Genomic DNA, 13,075 nt, shown 5'->3' on the forward strand with positions numbered 1-13,075 from the left:
AGATGGATTAAAGACTTAAACGTTAGACCTAAAACCATAAAAACCCTAGAAGAAAACCTAGGCATTACCATTCAGGACATAGGCATGGGCAAGGACTTCATGTCTAAAACACCAAAAGCAATGGCAACAAAAGCCAAAATTGACAAATGGGATCTAATTAAACTCAAGAGCTTCTGCACAGCAAAAGAAACTACCATCAGAGTGAACAGGCAACCTACAAAATGGGAGAAAATTTTCACCACCTACTCATCTGACAAAGGGCTAATATCCAGAATCTACAATGAACTCAAACAAATTTACAAGAAAAAAACAAACAACCCCGTCAAAAAGTGGGCAAAGGACATGAACAGACACTTCTCAAAAGAAGACATTTATGCAGCCAAAAAACACATGAAAAAATGCTCACCATCACTGGCCATCAGAGAAATGCAAATCAAAACCACAATGAGATACCATCTCACACCAGTTAGAATGGCAATTATTAAAAAGTCAGGAAACAACAGGTGCTGGAGAGGATGTGGAGAAGTAGGAACACTTTTACACTGTTGGTGGGACTGTAAACTAGTTCAACCATTGTGGAAGTCAGTGTGGCGATTCCTCAGGGATCTAGAACTAGAAATACCATTCGACCCAGCTGTCCCATTACTGGGTATATACCCAAAGGACTATAAATCATGCTGCTATAAAGACACATGCACACGTATGTTTATTGCGGCATTATTCACAATAGCAAAGACTTGGAACCAACCCAAATGTCCAACAATGATAGACTGGATTAAGAAAATGTGGCACATATACACCATGGAATACTATGCAGCCATAAAAAATGATGAGTTCATGTCCTTTGTAGGGACATGGATGAAATTGGAAATCATCATTCTCAGTAAACTATCGCAAGAACAAAAAACCAAACACCGCATATTCTCACTCATAGGTGGGAATTGAACAATGAGAACACATTGACACAGGAAGGGGAACATCACACTCTGAGGACTGTTGTGGGTGGGGGGAGGGGGGAGGGATAGCATTGGGAGATATACCTAATGCTAAATGACGAGTTAGTGGGTGCAGCGCACCAGCATGGCACATGTATACATATGTAACTAACCTGCACATTGCGCACATGTACCCTAAATCCTAAAGTATAATAATAATAAATAAATAAATAAAAGAAAAAAAAAAGAACATGAACAGGAATGGAAATTTAGACAGGTATGGAATTTTTGGATAATCTACTTTTTGAAGTTGCATTTTTGTTTTGAGAAGGGAGGTTTTTGCATTATTATTTTAGAATATAGTTCTTAGACCACGAAAATTTGATTTAGGATAGACTTGTTTCTCTTTTCAGTAAAATATATTTTAATTGATTTGGGAAGTTTATCGAAATATTATAAACAATATACTGCCCTAGGCACAAATGGAACATACCAAGATGAGTAATTTCTCTTCTTCAGGAATTCATAATCTAATATGGGAGCAATCTGGTAGCTGCTAACATCAAACAAATTAACTTTCTGTTGCTTTTTCCCCCCATGATGGTAGTTTTCTTCGTTAACCTAAATATGATTGCTTTTTCTTTTCTATTTTAATAGCAAATGCGTCAGAAAAGTAAGTAGCAAGCTAAAATTGAAGCCACACAGAAACTTGAACAGGTGAAAAATGAGCAGCAGCAGCAGCAACAACAGCAGTTTGGTTCTCAGCATCTTCTGGTGCAGTCTGGTTCAGATACCCCAAGTAGTGGGATACAGAGTCCTTTGACACCTCAGCCTGGCAATGGAAATATGTCTCCTGCACAGTCATTCCATAAAGAACTGTTTACAAAACAGCCACCCAGTACCCCTACGTCTACATCTTCAGATGATGTGTTTGTAAAACCACAAGCTCCACCTCCTCCTCCAGCCCCCTCCCGGATTCCCATCCAGGGTAGTCTTTCTCAGGCTCAGACTTCTCAGCCACCTTCACCACAAGTGTTTTCACCTGGGTCCTCTAACCTATGACCACCATCTCCAATGGATCCATATGCAAAAATGGTTGGTACCCCTGGACCACCTCCTGTGGGCCATAGTTTTTCCAGAAGAAATTCTGCTGCACCAGTGGAAAACTGTACACCTTTATCATCGGTATCTAGGCCCCTTCAAATGAATGATACAACAGCAAATAGGCCATCCCCAGTCAGAGATTTATGTTCTTTCTCCACGACAAATAATGACCCCTATGCAAAACCTCCAGACACACCTAGGCCTGTGATGACAGATCAATTTCCCAAATCGTTGGGCCTATCCCGGTCTCCTGTAGTTTCAGAACAAACTGCAAAAGGCCCTGTAGCAGCTGGAACCAATGATCACTTTACTAAACCATCTCCTAGGGCAGATGTGTTTCAAAGACAAAGGATACCTGACTCATATGCACGACCCTTGTTGACACCTGCACCTCTTGATAGTGGTCCTGGACCTTTTAAGACTCCAATGCAACCTCCTCCATCCTCTCAGGATCCTTATGGATCAGTGTCACAGGCATCAAAGCGATTGTCTGTTGACTCTTATGAAAGGCCTGCTTTGACACGAAGACCTATAGATAATTTTTCTCATAATCAGTCAAATGATCCATATAGTCAGCCTCCCCTAACCCCACATCCAGCAATGAATGAATCTTTTGCCCATCCTTCAAGGGCTTTTTCCCAGCCTGGAACCATATCAAGACCAACATCTCAGGACCCATACTCCCAACCCCCAGGAACTCCACGACCTGTTGTAGATTCTTATTCCCAATCTTCAGGAACAGCTAGGTCCAATACAGACCCTTACTCTCAACCTCCTGGAACTCCCCGGCCGACTACTGTTGACTCATATAGTCAGCAGCCCCCAACCCCAAGACCATCTACACAAACTGACTTGTTTGTTACACCTGTAACTAATCAGAGGCATTCTGATCCATATGCTCATCCTCCTGGAACACCAAGACCTGGAATTTCTGTCCCTTACTCTCAGCCACCAGCAACACCAAGGCCAAGGATTTCAGAGGGTTTTACTAGGTCCTCAATGACAAGACCAGTCCTCATGCCAAATCAGGATCCTTTCCTGCAAGCAGCACAAAACCGAGGACCAGCTTTACCTGGCCTGTTGGTAAGGCCACCTGATACATGTTCCCAGACACCTAGGCCCCCTGGACCTGGTCTTTCAGACACATTTAGCCGTGTTTCCCCATCTGCTGCCTGTGATCCCTATGATCAGCCTCCAATGACTCCAAGATCTCAGTCTGACTCTTTTGGAACAAGTCAAACTGCCCATGATGTTGCTGATCAGCCAAGGCCTGGATCAGAGGGGAGCTTCTGTGCATCTTCAGACTCTCCAGTGCACTCCCAAGGCCAGCAGTTCTCTGGTGTCTCCCAACTTCCTGGACCTGTGCCAACTTCAGGAGTAACTGATACACAGAATACTGTAAATATGGCCCAAGCAGATACAGAGAAATTGAGACAGGTAAACACATTGTATGTTCTCGGTTTTAAATGTATTATTTGAGGAAGCTGTTCATTTCGTCAAACTGAGTAATTTCTACACAGGAGTTAATTTTTTATTTTTTTATTCTGTAGAGTTTGTCATACTGCAAAAAAGAAAAATGAAATTGATGAAATTAACACCAGTTTAATTTATTCTGTATCTGATTTCAGTCTTCACGAATTCGCAGGGGAATCCTTAAGTATTAAAGCTTTGTTTTGTGATAGTTGTCTGGCAAGGAAAAGGACCCAAATCATCAAATTATTTTTCCTAATATATTGAATAGTTAAATGTAACTGGTATTTTATCAAACTTTGAAACATTACCATGGCCACATAATGAAAGTATCAGGATTTAAAAAGCCACTAACCTGTCAGGCATGGTGGCGCATGCTTGTAATCCCAGCTACTTGAGAGGCTGAGACAGGAGGATCACTTGAGTCCAGGAATTTGAGGCCAGCCTGGGCAACATAGCAAGATCCCGTATCTAAAAATAAAAAGCCAGTAGCCTTTAAAAAGCCATTAATTATCACAAACCCCAGTGATTTTTGTTTCTTCCCATTTAGCGGCAGAAGTTACGTGAAATCATTCTCCAGCAGCAACAGCAGAAGAACATTGCAGGTCGACAGAAGGGGTCACAGGACTCACCCGCAATGCCTCATCCAGGGCCTCTTCAACACTGGCAACCAGAGAATGTTAACCAGGCTTTCACCAGACCCCCACCTCCCTATCCTGGGAACATTAGGTCTCCTGTTGCCCCTCCTTTAGGACCTAGATATGCTGTTTTCCCAAAAGATCAGCGTGGACCCTGTCCTCCTGATGTTGCTAGTATGGGGATGAGACCTCATGGATTTAGGTAATGCTTTAAATTTCTTGCTGAATTTAAATTGCTATTAGAAGAGGGAAACAGAGCTGGGTGTGGTGGCTTGCGCCTGTAATCCTAGCTACTGGCTGAGGCAGGAGGATTGCTTGAGGCTAGGAGTTTGAGACCGGCCTGGGCAATATAGTGAGACCCCCCCCACCTCTTAAACAAATTTAAAAATTTTTAAAAAGAAATAGACAAATGAAGTTAGTATTAATCAGGAAGCTGTTACTGCTTTATACTTCTTTCTCCCCTTTGAAATATATATAACCAGCTATTTAGTGCTAATGAGAGGTCATAGACTTTTTTTCCTCTAAGAACTCTACAGACTCTGAAAACATTACCTTTGTTTTTAAGTATTAACTGTGTTAGCATTACCTTGCACCCTTAATGATGTAGTTTATCATATGACATCCTCAAAATGTAGCTATTCTGTGTAGGCAAAGCCTCCTACGATGTGATAAGACTTGTCCTCTCTCCAAATTTCTACCTTTTAACTTTACATTCTAAATTAATTTTAGGCTGGATGCAGTGGCTGAGGCCTGTAATCCCAATACTTTGGGAGGCCGAGGTGGGCGGATCACTTGAGGTCAGGAGTTCGAGACCAACCTGGCCAACATGGTAAAACCCTGCCTCTAGTAAAAATACAAAAATTGGCCAGCCATGGCGGCATGCACCGCGCCTGTATTCGCATCTACTCAGGAGGCTGAGACAAAAGGATCGCTTGAACCCAGGAGGCGGAGGTTGCAGTGAGCCGAGGTCACGCCACCTCACTCCAGCCTGGGAGACAGAACGAGGATCTGTCTCAATTTAAAAAATAATAATAATAAATTTTAGAGATTTCCCAACTGAAAGGACTTTCCCTTTAGGAACTTTCCATGGTGAGATAGGGTTGTAAGTTAGTGGTGATAAATCATAAGAATGTTTCCTTTTTCAAAGTGGCTAAAGTCAAAGCCAAACCTATGCCCTAGTTATAATAAGGAAATAGTTCTTTAGGATATGCTTTTTAGTTTTATGTCTTTTAGTCTTATATCTACCTCCATGTTATATTCTTTTAGTTTCCTTTTCTTCTACCTTAGTTGTAATTTATGCCTCTTGCTACATTTTATATTCTGTGTAAGTTGCCTGTAATCCTGTCTAGAAGGAAGTACAATATAAAATAGTCCAACAATTTATTCATGTACTTAATCTTTATAGATGAGGCCTACTCGTCTTTTTCTCTAAGTTTAGTCTATCCCATCATCAAACCTGTGCCTTTGTAGTCTCATGTCCTGAGGCCTGTAAGTCCCTCAATAGGTATGAAGACCTATCTTCATTCAAACATCCTCCCCAAATCAGCTTCCTCCATCAAACCTCCCTAAATGTAGATAAAAGAAACTCTTCCTGAAAAAGTCCAGTAGTAGTGTTCTTATCTCTGAACAATTGATTTCATCTGCTTGGTTGTTGTTCTTTCGTCTTCATTTTTGTTATCTGTTAAATCTTAAGCCTTTAGAGCTCAGATATGGTGTTCATTATAGGATTCTTAGCAAAATCTTACTTGCATATGAATACCTGTAAATACTTTTTAATGGTGATAGCTTTGCTTTTGTAAGTCATTGTATTTGGCAACATTTTGTATGTACAGTTTAATTGAAGACTTTTCTTTTTTTCAACTTAGCTCTAAATTTAACATAATACCTATTTGCTTTTTTTTTTTTTTTTTTTTTTTTAAAGGATTTGGATTTCCAGGAGGTAGTCATGGTACCATGCCGAGTCAAGAGCGCTTCCTTGTGCCTCCTCAACAAATACAGGGATCTGGAGTTTCTCCACAGCTAAGAAGATCAATATCTGTAGATATGCCTAGGCCTTTAAATAACTCACAGATGAATAATCCAGTTGGACTTCCTCAGCATTTTTCACCACAGAGCTTGCCAGTTCAGCAGCACAACATACGGGGCCAAGCATATATTGAACTGAGACATAGGGCTCTTGACGGAAGGCAATGGCTGCCTTTCAGTGCTCCACCTGGCAGCATTGTAGAGGCATCTTCTAATCTGAGACATGGAAACTTCATTCCCCGGCCAGACTTTCCGGGCCCTAGACACACAGAGCCCATGAGACGACCTCCCCAGGGTCTACCTAATCAGCTACCTGTGCACCCAGATTTGGAACAAGTGCCACCATCTCAACAAGAGCAAGGTCATTCTGTCCATTCATCTTCTATGGTCATGAGGACTCTGAACCATCCACTAGGTGGTGAATTTTCAGAAGCTCCTTTGTCAACATCTGTACCATCTGAAACAACGTCTGATAATTTACAGATAGCCACCCAACCTTCTGATGGTCTAGAAGAAAAACTCGATTCTGATGACCCTTCTGTGAAAGAACTGGATGTTAAAGACCTTGACGGGGTTGAAGTCAAAGACTTAGATGATGAAGATCTTGAAAACTTAAATTTAGATACAGAGGATGGCAAGGTAGTTGAATTGGATACTTTAGATAATTTGGAAACTAATGATCCCAACCTGGATGACCTCTTAAGGTCAGGAGAGTTTGATATCATTGCATATACAGATCCAGAACTTGACATGGGAGATAAGAAAAGCATGTTTAATGAGGAACTAGACCTTCCAATTGATGATAAGTTAGATAATCAGTGTGTATCTGTTGAACCAAAAAAAAGGAACAAAAAGACAAAACTCTGGTTCTCTCTGATAAACATTCACCACAGAAAAAATCCACTGTTACCAATGAGGTAAAAATGGAAGTACTGTCTCCAAATTCTAAGGTGGAATCCAAATGTGAAACTGAAAAAAGTGATGAGAATAAAGATAATGTTGACACTCCTTGCTCACAGGCTTCTGCTCACTCAGACCTAAGTGATGGAGAAAAGACTTCTTTGCATCCTTGTGATCCAGATCTATTTGAGAAAAGAACCAATCGAGAAACTGCTGGCCCCGGTGCAAATGTCATTCAAGCATCCACTCAACTACCTGCTCAAGAGGTAATAAACTCTTGTGGCATAACTGGATCAACTCCAGTTCTCTCAAGTTCACTTGCTAATGAGAAATCTGATAATTCAGACATTAGGCCATTGGGCTCTCCACCACCAACTCTGCCGGCCTCAACATCCAATCATGTGTCAAGTTTGCCTCCTTTAATAGCACCGCCTGGCCATGTTTTGGATAATATCATGAATTCTAATGTAACAGTAGTCTCTAGGGTAAACCATGTTTTTTCTCAGGGTGTGCAGGTAAATCCAGGATTCATTCCAGGTCAATCAACAGTTAACCACAATCTGGGGACAGGAAAACCTACAACTCAAACTGGACCTCTAACAAGTCAGTCTGGTACCAGTAGCATGTCTGGACCCCAACAGCTAATGATTCCTCAAACATTAGCACAGCAGAATAGAGAGAGGCCCCTTCTTCTAGAAGAACAGTCTCTACTTCTACAGGATCTTTTGGATCAAGAAAGGCAAGAACAGCAGCAGCAAAGACAGATGCAAGCCATGATTCGTCAGAGATCAGAACCATTCTTCCCTAATATTGGTAGGAGTTTTCTTGAGTCTCAACATACATTACTATGGGTATTAGAGTGGCATGCGATATGCTTATAAGATTTTATTATTAGAATTACAGTTGGAATAGAGCACTGAGTTTTTCTATTCCTCCTTGAGGGTTTTTTTTGTTTTGTTTGAGATGGAGTCTCACTGTGTCACCCAAGATGGAGTGCAGTGGCGCGATCTCGGCTCACTGCAACCTCCACCTCCCGGGTTCAAGTGATTGTCCTGCCTCAGCCTCCCGAGTAGCTGGGACTACAGACATGCGCCACCATGCCTGGCTAATTTTTGTATTTTTAGTAGAGGTGCGGGGTTTCACCATGTTGGCCAGGCTGGTCTCAAACTCCTGACCTCAGGTGATCTGCCTGTTTTGGCCTCCCAAAGTGCTGGAATTACAGGCGTGAGCCACCCTGCCTGGCCCTCCTTGAGCTTTAGAATGAAAGCAGTTGGCTGGGCACAGTGGCTCACGCCTGTAATCCTAGCACTTTGGGAGGCTGAGGCAGACAGATTGCCTCAGCTCAGGAGTTCCAGACCAGCCTGGGCAACACAGGACATGGATGAAGCTGGAAACCATCATTCTCAGCAAACTAATGCAGGAACAGAAAACCATACACTGCACGTTCTCACTCATAAGTGGGAGTTGAGCAATGAGAACACATGGACACAGGGAGGGGAACATCACACACCAGAACCTGTCGGGGGGTGGGGGGCTAGGGGACGGATAGCATTAGGAGAAATACCTAATGTAGATGACGGGTTGATGGGTGCAGCAAACCACCATGGCGTGTGTATACCTATGTAACAAACCAGCACATTCTGCACAAGTATCCCAGAATTTAAAGTATAATAATTAAAAAAAAATTACAAAAAATTAGCTGGGCATAGCAGCGTGCGCCTGTAGTCCCAGTTATTCGGGAGACAGAGGCAGGAGAATGGCGTGAACCCAGGAGGCGGAAGTTGCAGTGAGGCGAGATCGCGCCATTGCACTCCAGCCTGGGGGACAGAGCGAGACTCTGTCTCAAAAAAAAAATGAAAGCAATGAGGAGTTTTAGATTCTTTCCAGGTAAATTAAGAGATTCAAAACTGAGTTACAAACTTCCCTCAATTCTATTACTTATGGAATTGTTTAATAGAAACTAGTTGTCTTCTTAGTTCCTACATTCCAACCATTGTTGTCATATGTTTTCAGTCATGGAAGGATGCATTTAAGAAAATTGTGATGGAAATAAAGCTTCTTACTGTCCTTTTGTGTATGACAAATGCTTGGCGATTTTTTGCTATATAAATCTCTTTAACTTGTTTCTAATGGTTTACTGATTCTAAAAACAACAAAAGCAATGCAGTCAAAATGCCTCAGTGCCTCTAAGAATAAGAATTAGCAATCAAAGGGCACATGTCTAAGCAGTGTGCCTTATTCTAAATAATAAAATTGACATTCCATTTTATATATCCCCAATTTCATCTTTTTGCTCCCTTTTTTTCGTTTGGATGCAAATAGGTTTTTTCTTAGTAGCTTCTTACTGAGAGGGTATACCCTTAAGAAATTGGTGCATTTTTCTTTTAAGAGTGATAACTAATTAGTAGAATTCCTTAGTATTGCAAATTCTTATTTGTGATGTTATATTTACTAAAGAAGCCATTCTGATTAGCACTGCAAAAGTTTGGATGAAAGGGAATTAATTGCATTGCTTTAGATTATTGCTTATAATCTCCCTTAAACTTGACTTTTTGTTTTAATTCCTGCAGGACTAAGGTATTAAAGCATGATTCAATTAAGGACTACTGAGATGCGATTAAACCCAGGATAAGGTTGCCATCTCAGAAATCTGTAATGATTATTAAATAATAAAGTTTAAGAGCTTGTAATATTTGAATTACTTCTTAGTGTACCTTGAACTAATTACTATGAAATAAGTAACTTTATATTTCTTTTCTAGATTTTGATGCAATTACAGATCCTATAATGAAAGCCAAAATGGTGGCCCTTAAAGGTATAAATAAAGTGATGGCACAAAACAATCTGGGCATGCCACCAATGGTGATGAGCAGGTAGGTGGAGTGGCTGCTTATTTTTACTGGGCATCTAGACATTCATGAAATCATTACTAGTTTTTAGAAAAAACATACAGAAAATGGAAAGCCCTTGTTCTAGGAATGAACAATACTATTTAAGTTGTCATGGCATCAGCTCGATATGATCAGATATAAAATGCTATACCAATTTAAGAAATTAGTGTAAGAACCAGTTTAAGAGCATTAGTCTCAAGGATGGTAAATGTAAAACATCTTAAAAAGATTTGGAAGATTGGATTTCCTCATTACTCAAGTCGAAGTATTTAAGTCTGTGCTCTTTTAAATACCTTTAGAATTGTTCATGTTATCTAAGATTTTTTTCAGTTAAGACACTGAGTGATTAAAGCAATTATAAATTCAGTTCTAAAATAAAATGTTCTCAAGCCGGTTTTGAATCAGAAAAAGAAAGTTACAAGGAATAGATAAGAGGACAATTGGAAGTTGGGTTACAGAGTTTGTCTTTTCTCTCTTAGGAGAAAAACAGAAATTATGCATTAAAGAAGACAGTAGGGGTTATTTCAATATCTGAATTTTTGAAATTATGCCCTCTAAGGGTTATTAACCACAGGGCACTTTTTCTTAAATTTTGATCATGGACCACCATGAGAATTATGGGGTAATTTTTTAAAAAAATGCAGATTATTTTGCTCTACTGCAGACCTACTAAATAAGAATATCTGGAGATGGTTGCCTGTGTGTCTGTATTTTTAGCAAGCATCATGAATGAGTCTTATGTGTATTGCTATATGAGAACCTCTGTCAGTAAAGTAAGCATAGAGCCTCAATTTAGTCTAATTATCTTGTTGAAAAACTTTTATATAAAAAATGTGGATGATTATAGAATTTAATATAAAATTTGCACGAATTTAAGATGTATATATTTCAAAGAAATTTGAATTCTTAAGGGTATAGTTCTTTTCAGTTGTTGAGATACTTTGGACATGGTTAAGAAGCATTTTTTAGATCAAAGTAGAGATAGTGGTTTCTAATGATTTTCATTATTGAGCAATATTTATTAACACTATTTCTCTATCATAGAGGTTCCTAACTGTTTTATGTCTTGAATCTTTTTGGATTCCAGTGAAGACTTTGAAATTCTCAGAATGTTTTATGTGCAGAAAATTTAAAACATAGCATTACAAAGGAAATGATTATACTTGAAATATAGTTATTAAAATATAATTAAATTTATGGTATATATGCTCCTTAAAGTATTAACAAATTTAGCAGTAAACCATAATTTGAAAGTAATGATGAACATAACTAATCTATTAGGTGCCTGCAACACTCGATAGGAAAATAATCTGTCTTCTATTGGTGATAGTCGTGGTACTTGCTAATAATATTGTAGTTTCTATGTATATTCAAAACAAGGAAATGCTGAGTTTTATTTACTACTTAGTTTTGTTTTTGTTTTTGTTTCTGAGATGGAGTTTCGCTCTTGTTGCCCAGGATAGAGTGCAATGGCTCACTGAAGCCTTTACCTCCGAGGTTCAAGCGATTCTCCTGCATCAGCCTCTGGAGTAGCTGGGATTACAGGCACATGCCACCATGCCCAGCTAATTTTTGTATTTTTAGTAGAGACAGGGTTTCACCATGTTGGTCAGGCTGGTCTTGAACTCCTGACTTTGTGATCCGCCCACCTCATCCTCCCAAAGTGCTGGAATTGCAGGCATGAGCCACTGCATCCGACCAGCACTTAGTTTTAAACATGGACCTCAGAATTTGAGGCCTTTCAGCATCTGATGCTCTTTTAGCATCATGCATCTGCTGGTTAGATACATTAGTCATGTATCAGGTATATGGCTTACTATTCTACTGACTGCTTTTTAGAAATGGAAGTGATAGTCCCTTCTTAGAGTAGTGTGATATGTTGAGTTAGGATGATGGACCATGTGTGATATTCAGATTAGAAGATCATTTAGACCAGACCTGTAGCAGTGGGTAGGGTGACAGATGAATGAAAAACCTGAGTAACAAATTTAAAAACATATTCTATATCCTAATAGTACTTAAATAGTAATATACAGCATTTGGAATACATTTTGAAAATTGTATGTATATCTTGATATATTAAAGCATTTGATAATGCCAGAGGAAATATTTTCATGTAAGTAATAATGCTTCTGTGAAGTTTTTATAGTCTTAATTAGAATGAGTAACATTTCTCTAAACACATTTAACCATGCAGACTGATCTTGGTCAGTCGTCTATTTTTGATTTGCTTTAACATTAGATATAGAAATGTATGAAAATGTATGAAAATTATTAAATTGGGAAATGTCTTTTGTTTTAGAATATAAAATAAGCTCTCAATTAGTTTTTAACAAAGACTGGAATGAGAAAACATTTCCTTAGAGTTTATGTTATAAAACTAAATCAACTTATTTTTATTCTGAAGTCTTAAATTCATTTTATTGTAAGGTGGAGTGAGGCACATAATAGAGAGTAAAACCTCTAGAGTCAGCCTAGCTGGCTTCTTATTGCAGCCCTACTAGTCCTTGTGGGGAAGGTTACGGAATATCTCTGAATCTTACTTTCATCGTAAGTAACATGAGGGTGCTAAGAGCACACACTTCAAAGAATTACAGTGAGGATCACATCTGCTCAGTACATGAAAGGTAGGGCTTTAGTGTTTTGATGAAGAAGAAATTGCCACTATTCTACTCTGGAAGAGAAAACTGTTAAGCACCTAATAGAGTTTTTAATTAATATTAATAATTTCTAAACGCTCATCATTTGATACTTGTGTACCCTGTTTTGACAAGTTCCCTTTTATGGGCCAGGCGGTAACTGGAACACAGAACCTTGGACCACAGGCCATTCCTCAGGTAACACTGCCTGTAATGAGTCACTCTAGAATGCACGCTTTTGTTTCCCAGCAAACTCATGCTTTAGAGTAAGGCCCCTGCTAGAGAGTAGTACTAGGTTTGTGCAGAAGTAATTGCGGATTTCACCATACGCCATTTGCCAGTGGCAAAAACCACAATTACTTTTTCACCAACCTAAATAGTAGCCTTATTATCAGCACAGCCAAAAGTAACCAAAAATACATTTTACTGCTTTTTAAACAAAAGACAAATTAAGGTTAAAAAAATTGGCTGTG

At 39.4% G+C, this 13,075-nt stretch overlaps 1 protein-coding gene across 1 annotated transcript in view; it reads left to right on the forward strand.

The window, feature by feature from the left end:
* Positions 1 to 13,075, forward strand: part of LOC100432518 (histone-lysine N-methyltransferase 2C-like) — a 56,240-nt gene that overhangs the window by 16,109 nt on the left and 27,056 nt on the right. Inside the window, 7 exon segments of the mRNA XM_063721412.1 lie at positions 1,187 to 1,212; positions 1,593 to 3,476; positions 4,060 to 4,354; positions 6,069 to 7,010; positions 7,013 to 7,885; positions 9,834 to 9,949; positions 12,738 to 12,800. Of these exon segments, the coding sequence (XP_063577482.1) occupies positions 1,187 to 1,212; positions 1,593 to 3,476; positions 4,060 to 4,354; positions 6,069 to 7,010; positions 7,013 to 7,885; positions 9,834 to 9,949; positions 12,738 to 12,800 (4,199 nt within the window).

The sequence above is a fragment of the Pongo abelii genome, chromosome 1, assembly GCF_028885655.2.
Source record: "Pongo abelii isolate AG06213 chromosome 1, NHGRI_mPonAbe1-v2.0_pri, whole genome shotgun sequence".
In the NCBI taxonomy this organism is placed as follows: Eukaryota; Metazoa; Chordata; class Mammalia; order Primates; family Hominidae; genus Pongo; species Pongo abelii.